We start from the raw sequence: 19,867 nt of genomic DNA on the forward strand, positions 1-19,867 counted from the left end.
GGCAGAGAGATCAAAATTACACCTTCTTTGGCTGGCTTCAGCTCCAACACTAAAACGAAACCAAAAAACACAGACACACCCAAGCTTTTCCTGAAAGCGAAACTAAAAAGCAGAGCCAGAGCTCAGCTCCACCCACAGTCTGATATCACTGCAGCCACTTGAGCAGACAAACATTTCTTAAAGTGGCATTCCCATGACGGGTCACCCCTCAGCACTGGAAATTTCTTCCAACTAATTATTGGGAAGACCAAAACTTTTCCTTCAGATGTTTTCCATTTTCTGATTAGTACATCCACATTCTGCAGGATCTACACATCATTATCCTTCCCAGTCCTAACATTCTTGCTGTAGTTAAGTTTTTAATTCACGTTGTCATCCATTTAAATTTCAGTTAAACTCTGGATCTCTTTGCTCTTGTTGCTTTGGGAAGTACTGTTTGCACAGTTTCAAAAATCACTTTGGGGTGTGCCATCGTTTTTAAATAATAATATTTTATTGTCACAAGTAGGTTTACATTAACACTGCAATGAAGTTACTGTGAAAAGCCCCTCGGTGCCACATTCCAGCACCTGTTCGGGTACACAGAGGGAAAATCAAAATGTCCAATTCACTTAACAGCACGTCTTTCAAGACTTGTGGGAGGAAATCAGAGCACCCAGGGAAACCCACGCAGTCACGGGGACAACGTTCAAACTCCGCACAGACAGTGACCCAAGCCGGGAACCGAACCTGGGACCCTGGCACAGTGAAGCAACAGTGCCAACCATTGTGCTACCATGCCGTCCATCTCTCAGGATAGTGTGTTCCCACGACTCCAACTCATACCAAATTAGATTGTAAATCAAGTGCTGTTACCCGGTGCAATATATAATTGATTGACCTCAATATTTTGATCAAGTGCTGATTTATTTTTCCTACAGGTCGGGCAAAGGCACTGATTCCAGTGTGATGTTTGCCTCTAAAATACCATGCTCCGAGTGTGAAAAAATGATCAATGCTTCTGGCATCAAGATTGTGGTTTCAGTTAACGATTGGAAAGGTACCATGGAACCAAGAGCAGGAGCCTTGGAATTGAGGGAAGGAGCCCAGAAATCTGGAGAAGAAGCACGGGAATCAGAAGTGGGATCTCAGGAACCAGGGGAAGGTGTGAAAACCATTTTGGTAAGGAGAGACACACTTGGTGCACGATCCTCCAGCCGCGCTGCGCCGGAAAAGCAGGTCGCTGCAGCGCAGTATGGCCATTGAGAGCTGGGAGACTCAACTCCCGGGATCTACACGGTTCTCAACACCTGGCGAGATTCAACGTAATCTCGGAAGATGTTGTGAGGTGAATCCCGACCGCAATGGGGAGGATCACCTTTTGGCAAATCTGCATATTAGAGCGAGGCAATAAGCCTTGCACTAATGCGCAGATTCCTGATGTACCTGAGGCTTTGGGATTCAATCACTTCGCCTCGGTGACCTCTGGCGAGCGCGGTTTGGTACTGGTCCCCACAAAAGTGGACCAGACGGAACGGCACTCGTGGGGGTCTCCAAGGGAATTGGAGCTCCTCATTGAACGGTGTTCCCCGTTCAGGCCTCTTATTCAAAGTGAGTGCGCGTTGAATAGCCACGTGTTTCTCGGCACTGAGAGTGCTGGCAAACACGGCTAAACACACTTGTTCCCTTTTGGGAAGATCATGCCCTTTGTCTCTTACTGCTGTTGAGTTGAATGTGCAATCCTCCACATTTATTGTTTTATTGGTGAGGATTTTCAATGTGTTTTTAATCCAGGTCATTGTTCGAGGGTTAAATCAGTGAAATATTACAGCTCAAAGCATGGAGCCACATAAAAGCAGCTTGTATCAAATAAACCACTGACTTTCCTTGGCCATGCGAGTGAGAAGCTGGGGTGGGATTCTCCGTGAACCGGCCGGGCAGGCCACTCCGGCGCCGAGGAGTGGCGTGAACCACTCCAGCGTCAGGCCGCCCCGCACCTTCAGGGGCTAGGCCAGTACCGGAGTGTTTGGCACTGGCCAGCCGGCACGGACGGTCTTGGCACCATGCCAACCGGCGGCGAAGGGCCTCCGCCGGCCGGCGCGAGTTGCCGCATACGCGGGACCGCCAGCGTGTGCTGGCATTATAACAGCGCATGCGCAGGGAGGTTCTTCTCCGCAACGGCCATGGCAGAGGTTGACAGCGGCTGGTGCGGAGGGAACGAGTGCTCCCACGGCACAGACCCGCCCGCGGATCGGTGGGCCCCGATCCCGGGCCAGGCCACCATGGGGGCACCCCCTGGGGCCAGATCCCCCCCCCACCCCCGAGGACTCTGCAGGTCGCCCATGTTGCCAGGTCCCACCGGTAAGGACCTGTTGTGATTTACGCGGGCGGGATCTGCCGAAAACGGGTGGCCACTTGGCCGATCGCGGGCCGGAGAATCGCTGGGGGGGGGGGGGCGTTGTCAGCGGCTGCTGACCGGCGCGGCGCGATTCCCGCCTCCGCCAAAACCCCGGCGCCGGAGAACACGGCAGCTGGCGGGGGCGGGTTTCACGACGTCCCCCGATGATTCTCCGACCCGCCGGGGATCGGGTATCCCGCCCCTGATCTCTGAAACAGATTGTGATTCAGAGGCAGTGCTATACAGACCCGTAGCTGCTGTGCTCCAGGGCATCTTACCCACGAGGGTACCCAAATGTGGGCTGGGGAACACCCCCGGAGGTGCTAGGTTTTCATGAGGCAATTGTTCTGCATAGAATATAATCTATAGAAGATAATGCGATTTCAATTGTAAGCATCAAATAGTCCGGACTGTCTTACATGAAATGAAATGAAATGAAATGAAAATCACTTATTGTCACAAGTAGGCTTCAGTAAAGTTACTGTGAAAAGCCCCTAGTCGCCACATTCCGCCACTTGTTCGGGGAGACTGGTACGGGAATCGAACCGTGCTGCTGGCCTGCTTGGTCTGCTTTAAAAGCCAGCAATTTAGCGCAGTGTGTTAATCCAGTCCCATATCAATAGTTATCAAGAAAATGTTAGAAGAATTAAAACCACTTCTAACTCCTGGGTAGCTATTGTATTGAACCCCCCCCCCCAAAAAAAAAGGACTCCCCCCACCCATCTGGCACTCTACAGGGCCCCTTGACCACATTCAATCCCCTACTACCTTCCCACCTCCTCCAACTACCCTCCACAAGATCTCTTGACACCTCCAACTACTTTCTCATGTCACTCACAGGATACCCAACTACCCCCCACATTCATAGAACATAGAACAGTACAGCACAGAACAGGCCCTTCGGCCCTCGATGTTGTGCCGAGCAATGATCACCCTACTCAAACCCACGTATCCACCCTATACCCATAACCCAAACAACCCCCCCTTAACCTTACTTTTTAGGACACTACGGGCAATTTAGCATGGCCAATCCACCTAACCCGCACATCTTTGGACTGACTACTTCCTGACTACTTCCCCACCTCAACTACCCTGTGACCCCCCCCCCCCACAGAATTCTGTCTCATCTCCCCACTCATTCCCCCTCCCCCCCCCTTCTTTTGAGTATACCCCCATCACCCTTACTACACCCCATCCTCCAATTATGCCCCTACCATCCTGAACCTCATTTGACTAAAATTAAAACAGAAAATTCTGGATAAACTCAGGTCTGGCAGCATCTATGGAGAGAGAAACAGAATTAATTAGGATCTAAATGATCTTTCTACAGGACAGTTGACTACTTGACCACCCCCACCACTGACCACCTCCTTACTGACCACTCAACCCACTCCCACTGACTACCTCCATTGCTCGACCCACTCCTGCCCTTTATTGTGGCATCTCGAAGTGATAACGACCTTTAAACCTACCTGTGTTATGTACTGGAAAAAGGAGGCAAGTCTTCCTTCCCTCCCCACTCTCCTGTGCTTGACTGAAGGTTCCAGGAACTTGCTGCACTATTCTCACCTGGCCCATGTCAAGGAGTAAGAAACTCGGAGTGGAGTGGCAATCTGACTGTGATTATCTCTACTAAATTATGGTCCATAACATATTTAAGTGAGATCACCACATCACGACCCTGGTTAAGTCTGGCCTGAATTTCTTGATGTGGAGATGCCGGCGTTGGACTGGGGTGAACACAGTAAGAAGTCTTACAGCACCAGGTTAAAGTCCAACAGGTTGGTTTCAAACACGAGCTTTCAGAGCACTGCTCGGACCTGAGGAAGGAGCAGTGCTCCGAAAGCTAGTATTTGAAACAAACTTGTTGGACTTTAACCTAGTGTTGTAAGACTTCTTACTGAATTTCTTTGGTAGACTCTGTATCTTCCATGCTGAGCGACCCAAAATAGCAGAACACCGTCCAATAGAATCCTATAACTGTTTTCACCCATCTCCGTCATCTTTGTCTTGTTGACATTGATCAGGAGACTGTATTTCTGGTTAACGTGATCTGGTTTCCGCCCACGAATCCCAAAAACGTGCTGTTAGGTAATTTGGACATTCTGAATTCTCCTTCTTGTGTACCCGAACAGGCGCCGTAATGTGGCGACTAGGGGCTTTTCACAGTAACTTCATTTCAATGTTAATGTAAGCCTACTTGTGACAATGAAGGTTATTAGGGGCTGGTTCAGCACAGTGGGCTAAACAGCTGGCTTGTAATGCAGAACAAGGCCAGCAGCGCGGGTTCAATTCCCATACCGGCCTCCCCAAACAGGCAGCAGAATGTGGCGACTCGGAGCTTTCCACAGTAACTTGATTGAAGCCTACTTGTGACAATAAGCTATTATTATTATTATTATTAAAACACACTGAAGATTCAAAACTCACCGGGCGAGATTCTCCGCAAATGCGGAGAGTTGTAAAGGCTGCTGTGAAACTGGCCGTGTTTCACGGCAGCCTTCATGCCCGTTCCCGGGACCCGATTCTCCCCCCCCATCGGGGCTAGGAGCGAGACCCCGGGAATCACGGCACCGCGGCCTTAACGACCGTCGCCAAGATGACGCGCGGCTGGCACCTGTATTGGATTGGATTGGATTGGATTTGTTTATTGTTACGTGTACCAAGGTACAGTGAAAAGTATTTTTCTGCAAGCAGCTCAACAGATCATTCAGTACATGGAAGAAAAGGGAATTTAACAAAATTCAAGAAAATACATGAGAATACATAATAGGGCAACACAAGATATACAATGTAACTACATAAGCATTGGCATCGGTTGAAGCATACAGGATGTAGTGTTAATGAGTTCAGTCAATAAGAGGGTAATTTAGGAGTCTGGTGACAGTGGGGAAGAAGCTGTTTTTGAGTCTGTTCGTGCGTGTTCTCAGACTTCTGAATCTCCTGCCCGATGGAAGAAGTTGGAAAAGTGAATAAGCCGGGTGGGAGGGATCCTTGATTATGCTGTCCGCTTTCCCCCGGCAGCGGGAGGTGTAGATGGAGTCCATGGATGGGAGGCAGGTTCGTGTGATGGACTGGGCGGTATTCACGACTCTCTGAAGTTCCTTGCGGTCCTGGGCCGAGCAGTTGCCATACCAGGCTGTGATGCAGCCCGATAGGATGCTTTCTATAGTGCATCTGTAAAAGTTGGTAAGGGTTAATGTGGACATTCTGAATTTCCTTAGTTTCCTGAGGGAGTATAGGCGCTGTTGTGCTTTCTTGGTGATAGCGTCGACGTGAGTGGACCAGGACAGATTTTTGGTGATGTGCACCCCTAGGAATTTGAAACTGCTAACCATCTCCACCTCAGCACCATTGATGCTGATAGGGGTGTGTACAGTACTTTGCTTCCTGAAGTCGATGACCAGCTCTTTAGTTTTGCTGGCATTGAGGGAGAGATTGTTGTCGTTACACCACTCCACCAGGTTCTCTATCTCCCTCCTGTATTCGGACTCATCGTTATTCGAAATCCGGCCCACTATGGTCGGATCGTCAGCAAACTTGTAGATGGATTTGGAACCAAGTTTTGCCACGCAGTCGTGTGTGTACAGAGAGTAGAGTACGGGGCTAAGTACGCAGGCTTGTGGGGCACCGGTATTGAGGACTATTGTGGAGGAGGTGTTGGTGTTCATTCTTACTGACTGTGGTCTCTTGGTCAGAAAGTCAAGGATCCAGTTGCAGAGTGGAGAGCCAAGTCCTAGGTTTTGGAGCTTTGATATGAGCTTGGCTGGGATTATGGTGTTGAAGGCGGAGCTGTAGTCAACAAATAGGAGCCTGATGTAGGAGTCCTTGTTTTCGAGATGCTCTAGGGATGAGTGTAGGGCCAGGGAAATGGTGTCTGATGTGGACCGGTTGCGACGGTATGCAAATTGAAGTGGGTCAAGGTGTTCCGGGAGTATGGAGGTGATGCGCTTCATGATCAGCCTCTCGAAGCACTTCATTACAACTGATGTCAGGGCCACCGGGCGGTAATCATTGAGGCATGTTGCCTGGTTCTTCTTTGGTACCGGTATGATGGTGGTCTTCTTGAAGCAGGTGGGGACCTCGGAGTGGAGTAGGGATAGGTTAAAGATGTCTGTGAATACCTCTGCCAGCTGGTCTGCGCAGGCTCTGAGTGCACGACCAGGGATCCCGTCCGGGCCCATCGCCTTCCGTGGGTTCACTTTCAGGAAGGCCGATCTGACTTCGGAAACTGTGATGGTGGGTATGGGTGAATTATGGGCTGCTGGGGCACTCAACAGCGGATTGTTGGTTACCTGCCGTCAGCCGCGCATGCGCAGGTTGGAGCCGGCTCCAACACGCGCATGCGCAGGTGACGTCATCACGCCATTGACGCAACCCGCGCAGCGCGTTTCCGCATTTCACCACCCCCGCCTGACAAGATGTGGCGGCTTGATCTTGTCGGGCGGCGGAGGGGAAATAGTGCGTCCCTTTTGGACGCAGGCCCGACGATCGGTGGGCACCGATCGTGGGCCTGTCCCCTCCCGAGCTCAACGGTGGTGCTCCCGCCCCAAACGGGCCTCTGGATGCCCCAAACGGGCATCCAGCGCCCGTTTTTACGACGTAAGCGAGCAGGTGTGTTTGCTGCCGTGAAAAAATGGGCATAAAGGACCGGCCACTTGGCCCATCGGCCTCGGAGTATCGCCGCTCACCGTAAAAAACGGTGAGCGGCGATTCGTGACGTGGGTCGGGTGGGGGGGGGGGGGGGGGAGAATAGCGGGAGGGCGTGAAAAATGTCGGGAGGCCCTCCCGCTATTCTCCCAACCGGCGTGGGCAGCGGAGTATCGCGCCCACCATCTGCCAATCAGTATTCTACATTTGTATCCACCCAGTGTCTTCCTCATAACCATTTCTGCTGTAATGTTGATTAAATATGGTGAGAGGAGATATAGCTGTCTAATACCCTTTTTAAACTCTGAACCATTCTGGGAGGGGGCCGGTAACTCTGATCCTAGCTTGTTGCTTGGTTTGCAAATTGATTAAATGCAATGAATGTTCCAGCTCTCCAAATAACCAATATTTCATTGCTTGTGTTGAAATTATTCTGTTAATTATATTGGATAATCATTAAAACTATTTCTATCTTTTGCTTGCAGTGGGAGTGGCCAAGTGAGTTGAGAGGTAAGGGGCACACTTTTAAAAGCTGAAATATGAAGGGTTAATACTGTTTCGCTGGTCTGGAATAGCAAAGAGATCTGCCACAAACTCTATCACCTTTACACTCGCCGCTCTGGTTCACTTTCCCACACAATCTCAGTATTATTATCTCAGCAAACCCAGCCCTGTCGACTCTGCAAAGTCCTCTTTACTCTTTCCTGGGTGCTTGTGCCACAATTGGGAGAGCTGTCCCACAGACTTACTTGTGACAATGAAGATTATTAGGGGCTGGTTCAGCACAGTGGGCTAAACAGCTGGCTTGTAATGCAGAACAAGGCCAGCAGCGCGGGTTCAATTCCCATACCGGCCTCCCCGAACAGGCGGCAGAATGTTGCGACTAGGGGCTTTCCACTAGTAATTGAAATGAAGTTACTGTGAAAAGCCCCTAGTCGCCACATTACGGCGCCTGTTCGGGTACACAAGAAGGATAATGTCTGTGACTCATTTACAGATAATGCCCCTACATACCATCACCATTTCTGGGTATGTCCCATCGACAGGCCAGACCCAGCAGGTGTGGCGGCATATTGGTATATAGTCAGGAAAGAGTGGCCCTGGGAGTCCTCAACATCGTCTCCGGACCCCAAGAAGTCCCATGGCATTAGTTCAAATCTAGTTACCAAATACCACCCACCAATCAGTCGATGAATCAGTACTTCTCCATGTTGATCACCACTTGGCGGAAGCATTGAGACTGACACGGGTACAGAATTTCCAAGGGCCCTTAGGGATGGGTAATAAATGCTGGCCGAGCCAGCGAAGCCCACATTACATTAAATAATGAACGCTGCATAGTAGGGGACTTCAATATCCATCACCAAGAGTGGTTTGGTAGTACCACCACAGACCAAGCTGGCCGGATCTTAAAGGACATAGCTGCTGGACTGCAGTAGGTAGTGAGGGAACCAACAAGAGGTAAAAACAAACATGACTTCATCCTCACCAATCTTCCTGCTGCAAGTGCATTTGTCCATGAAAATATTGGTATAAGTGACCATGATTACGATCTCCGACCAGACCCCAACAGTGCCTAGGATACTGGACAGAAAACCCAATATTTGTTTTTAGTTTTTAACAATATGTGGAAAGATTGATTCACTCCAGGAGTGATTGCATAAAGAAATACAGCTTGGTTATTTTTTAAAACAAAACTTTATTGTGAATAACAATATTTAACTTTTTAACTTCAAATCCAAAAGGAACAGGGCACCCATACACCTTAACACCTACCAAATTCCTTTTCAATTTCCGACCAAACAACAAGAAAATAGTAATGGAGACTTGTGCACCTGATCTTGCTGTGGCCCGGGCCAAGCTGTTCCAATGAAGTTACAATCTCAATCCATTTTAAACAGGTCCTAAAGTGATACTTGCATTACAAAGCAAATTCAGGCTCAGTGGTTACTTCACTTGATTTGTCTTAGTCTTCTCCTTGTCTCCAGGCAAGGCTGCTCTGTTTTTAAATATTATCACTTTTAAAGCTATCTCACAGGGAAAGAAAACTGCTTGTCTTGTGCTCACACACAAGGCTTCCCAGTCAGAGCTTTCAGTTTCTCACAAAATGGCGCTGTCTCTCTCTGACTCCTCCTGGCACTGACCTCATATCCTCAAGGTGAGAAAAACAATCTCTTCAGGCAAGCTGCAAATCGTTAATTCTCCACGGACTTTCCTAGTCAAACCACACTGACCCCAGGCTTTTAACTCTTAATTTGCTCAGGATATTTATAATTCAATTTGCTAAAAAGGGGCGGCATGATGGCACAGTGGTTAGCACTGCTGCCTCACAGCTCCAGAGACCCGGGTCCAATTCCGGCCTTGGGTGATTGTCTGCATGGAGTTTTCACATTCTACGTGGATTTCCTCCGGGTTCTCCGGTTTCCTCCCACAGTCCAAAGATATGCAGGTTAGGTGGATTGGCAGTTTTAAATTGCCGTTATGTGGGGTTACGGGAATAGAGTGGGGGAATTGGGTCTAGGTCGAATGCTCTTTCAGAGGGTTGGTGCAGATTCGATGGACTGAATGTCCTCATTCTGCACTGTAGGGATTCTGTGATTCTATGATTCTAAAATCCTCCGATTGTCACATCACCGTACAGTCTTTGTGGAGACAACGGCCAGTCTTCACATGAGGATACCCACCAATGTGATGTGTGGCACTACCCACCATGCTAAATGGGATTGATTTTGAACAGATCTAGCAACTCCAGCCTGGCAACTATGAGGTATTGAGGGTCTTTAGCGACAGCAGAATTATTACCAACCACAATCTGTAACCTGATGGTCCAGCATATCCCCACTCTATCATTGCCACCAAACCAGGCGATCAACCCTGGTTCAGTGATGAGCTCAGGAGGGCATGCCTACTGAAAAATTAGGTGTCAACCTGGTAAAGCTACAACACAGAACTATCTGTGTGCCCAACAGAGCTAAGAAATTCCCAAACCAAAGGATCAGGCCTGAGCTGTACTCTTCTACCACATTCTGCTATGAATTATGGTGGACAATTAAGCAATTCACTGGAGGAGGAGACTCCACAGCTACCATCATCCTCAATGATGGAGGAACCCCAGCACATCTGTGCAAAAGTTGAGGCTGAAGCATTCTCAACAATCTTCAGCCATAAATGCCAAATGGATGATCCATCTCGGTTTCCTCCACAGGTCCCCAGCATCACAAATGCCATCTTCAGCCAATTCAATTCCCTCCATGTGATATGAAGAAATGGCTGAAGACACTGGATACAGGAAAAGCTGTGGGCCCCGACAATATTCTGGCAATAGTAATGGAGACTTGTGCACCTGATCTTGCTGTGGCCCAGGCCAAGCTGTTCCAATGCAGTTACAACACTGGCATCTACCCAGCAATGTGGAAAATTGCCCAGAATAGCCTTTAGACAAAGGGCAAGATAAATCCAACCCAGACAATTACCGCCACATCGGTCTACTCTCAATCATCAGCAAAATGATGGAAGGGGTCATCAACAGAGTTATCAGTGGTATGTGTTTAGCAATAACCTGCTCACAGACACTGAGTTTGGGTTCTGTCAGGGTCACTCAGCTCTTGACCTCATTTTAGTCTTGGTTCATACGTGAACACAAGAGCTGAACTCCAGCGGTGAGGTGAGAGTGACTGCCCTTGATATCAAAGAGCAAAGAAAAGTACAGCAGAGGAACAGGTCCTTCAGCCCTCCAAGTCTGCGCCTACCATACTGCCCGTCGAACCTAAAATCTTCGACACTTCCTAGGTCCGTAATCCTCTATTCCCATCCTATTCATATATTTGTCAAGAAGCCCTTTAAACGTCACTATCGTACTTGCTTCCAGCACCTCCTCTGGCAGTGAGCTCCAGGCACCCGCTACCCTCTCTGTAAAAATCTTCTCTGTGATTATCCCTCTCTCCAGTTGCTCCATTTGGACCTGTAAAGACTTAATTACCTGCAAAGACTCGCATTGAAAGTATCGTCTTGCATCTTTGCCTTTGTCCATATGTATGTTTCTGGAACATACCTCTTCATTCACCTGAGGAAGGAGTAGTGCTCCAAAAGGTAGTGATTCGAAACAAACCTGTTGGACGTTAACCTGGTGTTGTAAGACTTCTTACTGTGCTCACCCCAGTCCAACACCGGCATCTCCACATCATAGGAAGTGTGCAGAAGAGATTTACGAGGATGCTATCTGGACTTGATGGTCTGAGTTATAAGAAGAGGCTGGATAGACTAGGATTTTTTTCCCTGGACCGTAGGAGGCTTAGGGGTGAACTTATAGAGGTCTATAAAATAATGAGGAGCATCGATCAGTGAGATAGTCAACATCTTTTTCTAAAGGTAGAGGAGTCGAGAACTAGAGGGCATAGGTTTAAGGTGAGAGGGGAGAGATACAAAAGAGACCAGGAGAGAAATATTTTCACAGGGTGGTGAGCATCTGGAACGGGCTACCAGAGGCAGTGGTAGAGGCGGATATAATTTTGTCCTTTGAAAAGCAGTTAGACAGTTACATAGGCAGTGTGGATATAGAGGGATATGGGCCAAATGTAGGCAAGTGGGACTAGCTTTGTGATAGAAACTGGGCAGCGTGGACCAGCTGGGTCGAAGGGCCTGTTTCCATGCTGTAAACATTTATGACTCTATGGCAATTGTTGCTGGCCTAGCCAGCGAAGCCCACATCCCTTAAATTGAAAAAATAAACTCTACTCTTTCTCCTAACACCTTCCTTACCCTCCATACACAACAGACATGATGAATGTACACCTTGCAGATAAATATAATTAATTCAGAGCTGACATGCTAACAACGTGTATCTTTGACCACCAGGTAACCAGGACAACACGGACCCACCTACCATGACGGTAAGCTGAGCTGTTCAGTACCACTGGGGAACTTTGGGATTTGTGTGCATTGCTTCTCAATAAATTCAGACACTTGAATCAGGGGCAAATGGTGAAATTGACTCATTGATTCCTTCACATCCATGTGTTCATTCGGATCCTTCCTCTTTCCAACTATCACATGTGTATGGAGATTCTCAAAACTGTTTCCATATTCAACCATTGGCATATGCAGCCATTCTGACATATTCAGCCATTGACCTCTCCAGTAGTTGGCATATGTAGCCTGTGACATATTAGGGACACGATCTAACGGCCTCATCGTGCCCGACATGGGTCACGATGAGGCTGGTAAGTCTCGCGAAAGGTCTCTTGCGAGATTTATGATGTTCGGTATGCCTCGTGAGATAACAAGATCTCGTGAGGCATTGAGAATTGGATACCTCCCTCAATGGGCAGGATCCAGATTTGAATATTCAAGTGTACAGTTAGTCTTGTTTAATATGTCTGCACCAAAGTTACCCAAGACACGGGATCTAATGGCCTCGCCTTGGAGGCCCAGAAATTGATTTCCATAAATGTGAACCAGGCCTACCAACACTTTTGGGGGGTAATGGGGGTGGGTGGCAGGGGGAGTAGGGGGGGTCTCCCAGGCGATCGGGGGCCCCTCCCAGGTAACCAGGGGCCCCTCCCAGGCGACCGGGGGCCCCTCCCAGGTGACCGGAGGCCCCTGGGTGGTCGGATTCTTGGCAGGGTGGTATCCCTGGTATAAAATGAACATATAATGGCAATAACGGAATGGTGGTTTACTGGTCTACCTATTCCCAAAACCCCACTCCACACATACACACACAAGACAGACACTCAGTGAAGAGGTAGGGGAAGAATTAAAATAACTGGAATTGAAGGAAAAGGTTTGGGATGAATATTCCCTGCTGAGGTTGTGGCAGGCGTCGGTCTTCTCCGAATGCGACTTCTGCAGAATTGATTTATACAGGAGATTCAGGACGGTGCGATTCTATCCTTTGACTACGAAACCAGCAGGGGCTGGTTTAGCACAGGCTTTGAAAGCAAGGCAGGCCAGCAGCACGGTTCAATTCCCATACCAGCCTCCCCGAACAGGCGCCGGAATGTGGCGACTAGGGGCTTTTCACAGTAACTTCATTTGAAGCCTACTTGTGACAATAAGCGATTTTCATTCAGATAGAGCCTCACACAGGAGATTCAGGTTGGTGCAATTCTGTCCTTCGACCACCAGATGGAACATCCATCTCTCTGAGATATTACTGGAGCTTTATATCTAAGACATTAGAGATTTTTCCTTTTGCCTGATCTCTGTGCAGAAACCCCGGCTGTATCATGAAGAGAGTTCTCAGGCTGGGTTATTCCCAGCCATTCAGACAGAGGATTGAAGTATTCCAGACTTGGTGGGAGAATCTGCTTGCAGCCTTTCATTCCAATAGTTCCCTTCACAGGTCAGGCTGCCCCCAGCGTCTTTTTAAATAGTTAATAATAATAATAATAATATCACTTATTGTCACAAGTAGGCTTCAGTAAAGTTACTGTGAAAAGCCCCTAGTCGCCACATTCTGGCGCCTGTTCGGGGAGACCGGTACGGGAATTCAACCCGCGCTGCTGGCATTGTTCTGCAATACAAGCCAGCCATTTAGCCCACTGTGCTAAACCAGAAATAGTTCCCTTCCCAGGTCTAGCTAGGAGCCTTTTACATTACCTGGCAGAGAAAACAAAGAGAGAGTGCCTTCCCACTGCTTTCTGCCTGTGTTTTCTCACAGCAAAATGGAGCTCTTCACAGGATCCGCCTTTCTTCTGGACTGTTCTGAATGACTCCACCAATCTCAAACAGAAATAGGTGATGTCTCAGAATTCCAGACTCACCAATTGACAGCTTGCCAAGTCTATCAAACTGACATCATGGGCACTGCTACAGTAGTGGAAGTCCTGGGCTAGTTCATTAGACCAGGGATGTTTCAGTTTGACTGAAGTCTGTCGCTTAAGTGAAAGTCCCAATGTTGCAGCAACTAACAAGAATGTAGATCAAAGGCAGTCAGCAGGACTGGAATTGAAAAGGAAACATGGAACGGGCAAAAGGTTTTAGTGCCGGATAGGAGACTGTTAAATAAGTTAAGAGCTCATGGTGTTCAGGGTATGATCCTGGCATGGATAGCGGATTGGCTGAACGGCAGAAAGCAAAGAGTGGGAATAAAGGGGTCTTTTTCAGGATGGCAGCCGGTGACTAGTGGTGTGCCTCAGGGGTCTGTGCTGGGACCACCACTTTTTACAATATACATTAACAATGTGGAAGAAGGTACTGAAGGCACTGTTGCTAAGTTTGCAGATGATACAATGATCTGTAGAGGGACAGATAGTATTGAGGAAGCAAGGAGGCTGCAGAAGGATTTGGACAAGCTAGGAGAGTGGGCAATGAAGTGGCAAATTAGATACAATGTGGAAAAGTGTGAGGTTATGCACTTTAGAAGGAGGAATTTAGGCTTAGACTATTTTCTAAATGGAGAAATGCTTTGGAAAGCAGTAGCACAAAGGGACTTGGGAGTCCTTGTACTCGATTCTCTTAAGGTTGATGTGCAGGATCAGTCGGTAGTTAAGAAGGCAAATGCAATGTATGAGGAACGTTTGACGACTTGGTCTGTACTCGTGGAGTTTAGAAGGATGAGAGGGGATCTTATTGAAACTTACAGGATACTGCGAGGCCTGGATAGAGTGGACGTGGAGAGGATGTTTCCACTTGTAGGAAAAACTAGAAACAGAGGACACCATCTCAGACTAAAGGGACGGTCCTTTAAAACAGGGATGAAGAGGAATTTCTTCAGCCAGAGGGTGGTGAATCTGCGGGACTCTTTGCCGCAGAAGGCTGTGGTGGCCAATTCACTGAGTGTCTTTAAGACAGAGATAGATAGGTTCTTGATTAATAAGGGGATCAGGGGTTATGGCGAGAAAGCAGGAGTTGTACCTTTTTCCTTTGTCGACTCTGAACATTTATCAAATGGCATAGTGGCACAGTGGTTAGCACTGCTGCCTCACGGCGCCAGAGACTGGGTTCAATTTCGGCTCTGCGTTGGTTTCCTCCGCGTGCTCTGGTTTCCTCCCACAGTCCAAAGTTATGTGGGTTAGGTGGATTGGCCATGATAAATTGCCCCCAGGTGGGATGATAGGAAAAAGGTGGGGATTTGGATTGGGCCGAGGTGGTATGTTCCTTCAGAGGGTCAGTGCAGACTTGATGGGTCTCCTTCTGCACTGCAGTGATTCTTCTATCATTCTAGGTCATTTCTGAAATAATCTCTCCCTTCTGGCTTCGAATGTTGTCAATTCAAGTCACACTCCAGAGGGTTAAACCCATAATCTAGGCTGCTACTTCAGTACTCAGGGAGTGTCAGAGATACGTCCTTTCTGATTAGGTGTTAAACTGGGGCCCTATCTGTCCTCTCAGGCCAATATACAAAATCTGGAAGAGCAGGGGCATTTCCCTCTGTGTCCTGATGAATATTTATCACTCATCTAAAATCGCTAAAAACGATGGTCTAGTCATTTTAGCATTGCTGATTGTGGGATCTTGCTGTGTCCAACTTTGCTGCAGCATTTCCCTGGATTATCAGTGTGACTACATGTCGAATCTGCTTTATTGGCAAGAACGTGCCTTGGGACATCCTGATGTTGCAGAAAGTGCAATGAAAATATAAATCCCTTTCTTCCTATTTTCATTTGTGCTCTGCCCTATCTGGACCTTTGTGATCTGCTCCATTTCTAACACACTGATTCTCTTCAAACCAACAGGATCATTAAATATTCTTATTCCAGCTGCCTCATTCTCAAAAGATTTATCCTTTCAGAAAGTTAATGAATGTACCATTCATGACTATGATATACAATGTCCCTCTAAAAAGAATTAATGTCCCACACTTCGTCTTTGGTGAATTAATACTTCAATCTTTTTTTTCATTCCAGCATTCATGTAAACCTGCAGGTAAGTAGTAATATGAGAGTTTAAGTAAATTATACACACACTCAATCACACCAAAATAAAATCAGTTACAAACATATACATATTATTTAGATAGATATTGTCCCCGTCTAACACTCCCAGAGCAGGTACAGCACAGGGTTAGACACAGAATGAAGGTCCCTCTACTAGCAAACCCACAGTTTGATGCTTTGGGAGAAATAGAGGTGGACGTAAAGGGGAAGGGGGGAGTAGCATTACTGGTTAAGGAGAATATTATAGCTGTATTGTGGGAGGACACCTTGGAGGGCTCAGACAATGAGGCAATCCGGGTAGAGCTCAGGAACAGGAAGGGGGCAATCACAATGTTGGGCATTTATTACAGGTCCCCCAACTGCCAACAAGAGTAGACAGAGAGATTTTGGATAGGTGCAAAAGTAACAGGGTTGTTGTGGTCAAGGATTTTAATTTCCCCTATATTGACTGGGACTCACTTAGTGCTAGGGGTTTGGATGGGACAGAGTTTGTAAGGTGTATCCAGGAAGCCTTCTTGATGCAATATGTAGATAGTCCGACTAGAGAAGGGGCAGTACTGGATCTGGTATTGGGGAATGAGCCTGGACAGGGTGGTTGAGGTTTCAGGATGGGAACATTTTGGGAGTAGTGACCACAATTCCGCACGTTTTAGGGAACCTTTGGAGAGGGATGAGGGCAACCCTTGCGTTAAGGAGCTAAACTAGGGAAAGGCTAATTACGTTAACATTAGACAAGACTTGAAGAATTTGGATTGGGTGCCGCTGTTGGATAATAAATCAACATTGGACATGTGGGAGTCTTTCAAGCGACATTTTATTAGGATTCAAGGAAGTCACGTTCCTGAGAGAATGAAGGATAAGTATGGGATGTTTAGGGAGCCTTGGATAACGAGGGATATTATGAACCTCATCAAAAAGAAAAAAGAGACTTTTGTGCGATCTAAAAGGGCGGGGACAGTCGAAACACTTGAGGAATATAAAGAATGTAGGAAGGTACTGAAGCGGGAAATTAGGAGGGCTAGGAGGGGTCATGAAAAGTCCTTGGCAGGTAGGATTTAGGTGAATCCCAAAGTTTTTTATTCATACGTAAAAAGCAAGAGGGTGGTCAGGACCACTTAAGGAGAGTGGGGGAATCTATGTGTTGAGCCAGAGGAAATTGGGGGGAAGCAGTCAGTACAGGGATCCCCTGTGGTCATTCCCCTTAGTAACAGGTATACCGCTTTGGATACTGTTGGGGGGGGGACGACTTACAAGGGGTCAGCCATGGGGTACAGGTCTCTGGCACAGAGTCTGTCCTTGTTGCTCAGAAGGGAAGGGGGGAGAGAAGAAGAATATTAGTCATTGGAGACTCCATAGTTAGGGGGATGGATAGGAGATTCTGTGGGAACGAGAGAGACTCACGGTTGGTGTGTTGCCTTCCAGGTGCCACGGTCCGCGATGTCTCGGATCGTGTTTTCGGGATTCTTAAGGGGGAGGGGGAGCAGCCCCAAGTTGTGGTCCACATAGGTACCAACGATATAGGTAGGAAAAGGGATAGGGATGTAAGGCAGGAATTCAGGGAGCTAGGGTGGAAACTTAGATCCAGGACAAACAGAGTTATTATCTCTGGGTTGTTACCTGTGCCACGTGCTAGCGAGTCGAGGAATAGGGAGAGAGAGCAGTTGAACACGTGGCTGCAGGGATGGTGCAGGAGGGAGGATTTCAGATTCCTGGACAATTGGGGCTCATTCTGGGGTGGGTGGGACCTCTACAAACGTGATGGCCTACACCTGGACCAGAGGGGTACTAATATCCTGGGGGGGAGGTTTGCTAATGCTCTTCGGGAGGGTTTAAACTAGTTCAACATGGGATTGGGAACCTGAATTGTAGCTCCAGTACACAAGAAGTTGAGAGTAGTGAGGTCATGAGTAAGGTTTCAAAGTTGCAGGAGTGTACCGGCAGGAAGGAAGGCGGTTTAAAGTGCGTCTACTTCAATGCCAGGAGCATCCGGAATAAGGTGGGTGAGCTTGCGGCATGGGTTAGTACCTGGGACTTCGATGCTGTGGCCATTTCGGAGACATGGATAGAGCAGGGCAAGGGATGGTTGTTGCAGGTGCCAGGGTTTAGATATTTCAGTAAGCTCAGGGAAAGTGGTAAGAGAGGGGGAAGGCTGGCATTGTTAGTCAAGGACAGTATTACAGTGGCTGAGAGGACATTTGATGAGGACTCGAATACTAAGGTAGTATGGGCTGAGTTAAGAAACAGGAAAGGACAGGTCACCCTGTTAGGGGTTTTTTATAGGCCTCCGAAACGTTCCAGAGATGTAGAGGAAAGGATTGCAAAGATGATTCTGGATAGGAGCGAAAGTAACAGGGTAGTTGTTACGGGGGACTTTAAACTTTCCAAATATTGACTGGAAACACTATAGTTCGAGTACTTTAGATCAGTCCGTTTTTGTCCAATGTGTGCAGGAGGGTTTCCTGATGCAGTATGTAGATAGGCCAACGAGAGGCGAGGCCGTATTGGATTTGGTACTGGGTAATGAACCAGGACAGGTGTTAGATTTGGAGGTAGGTGAGCACTTTGGTGAAAGTGACAACAATTCGATTACATTTACTTTAGCGATGGAAAGGGAGAGGTATACACCGCAGGGCAAGAGTTATAGCTGGGGGAAAGGCAATTATGATACGATGAGGCAAGACTTAGGATGCATCGGCTGGAGAGGAAAACTGCAGGGGATGGGCACAATGAAAATGTGGAGCATGTTCAAGGAACAGTTACCGCGTGTCCTTGATAAGTTTGTATCTGTTAGGCAGGGAGGAAGTGGTCGAGTGAGGGAACCATGGGTTACTAAAGCAGTTGAAACACTTGTCAAGAGGAAGAAGGAGGCTTATGTAAAGATGAGACATGATGTTTCAGTTAGGGCACTTGAGAGTTACAAGTCGGCTAGGAAGGCTCTAAAGAGAGAGCTAAGAAGAGCCAGGCGAAGACATGAGAAGTCTTTGGCAGGTAGGATCAAGGATAACCGTAAAGCTTTCTATAGATATGTCAGGAATAAAAGAATGACTAAGGTAAGAGTAGGGCCAGTCAAGGACAGTAGTGGGAAGTTGTGCGTGGAGTCCGAGGAGATAGGAGAGGTGCTAAATGAGTATTTTTCATCTGTATTCACACAGGAAAAAGACAAAGTTGTCGAGGAGAATACTGAGATACAGGCTACTAGACTAGAAGGGCTTGAGGTTCATAAAGAGGAGGTGTTAGCGATTCTGGAAAGTGTGAAAATAGATAACTTGTCCAAAGATGTGCAGGTTAGGTGGATTGGCCATGATAAATTGCCCGTAGTGTTCAAAATTGCCCTTAGTGTTGGGTGGGGTTACTGGGTTATGGGGATAGGGTGTTTACCTCGGGTAGGGTGCTCTTTCCAAGAGCCAGTGCAGACACGATGGGCCGAGTGGCCTCCTTCTGCACTGTAAATTCTATGAAAAAAAAAAGTTCCCTGGGCTGGATGGTATTTATCCTAGGATTCTCTGGGAAGCTAAGGAGGAGATTGCTGAGCCTTTGGCTTTGATCTTTAAGTCATCTTTGTCTACAGGAATAGTGCCAGAAGATAGATAGATAGAACAGTACAGCACAGAACAGGCCCTTCGGCCCTCGATGTTGTGCCGAGCAATGATCACCCTACTTAAACCCACGTAACCCGTATACCCGTAACCCAACAATCCCCCCATTAACCTTACACTACGGGCAATTTATCATGGCCAATCCACCTAACCCGCACATCTTTGGACTGTGGGAGGAAACCGGAGCACCCGGAGGAAACCCACGCACACACGGGGAGGACGTGCAGACTCCACACAGACAGTGACCCAGCCGGGAATCGAACCTGGGACCCTGGAGCTGTGAAGCATTGATGCTAACCACCATGCTACCGTGAGGATACCGATGCTACTGGAGGATAGCAAATGTTGTCCCCTTGTTCAAGAAG

The 19,867-nt window shown here is 47.8% G+C and overlaps 1 protein-coding gene across 1 annotated transcript in view; it reads left to right on the plus strand.

The window, feature by feature from the left end:
- The window catches only part of LOC119955202 (cytidine and dCMP deaminase domain-containing protein 1-like), a 127,155-nt gene that overhangs the window by 34,998 nt on the left and 72,290 nt on the right, over window positions 1-19,867 (plus strand). Inside the window, exons 4-7 of the mRNA XM_038781210.1 lie at window positions 921-1,161; window positions 7,513-7,537; window positions 11,882-11,916; window positions 15,877-15,895. Coding sequence (XP_038637138.1) covers window positions 921-1,161; window positions 7,513-7,537; window positions 11,882-11,916; window positions 15,877-15,895 — 320 coding nt within the window. The remainder of the gene's footprint in view (window positions 1-920; window positions 1,162-7,512; window positions 7,538-11,881; window positions 11,917-15,876; window positions 15,896-19,867) is intronic.

Source organism: Scyliorhinus canicula, chromosome 20, assembly GCF_902713615.1.
Source record: "Scyliorhinus canicula chromosome 20, sScyCan1.1, whole genome shotgun sequence".
NCBI lineage: Eukaryota > Metazoa > Chordata > Chondrichthyes > Carcharhiniformes > Scyliorhinidae > Scyliorhinus > Scyliorhinus canicula.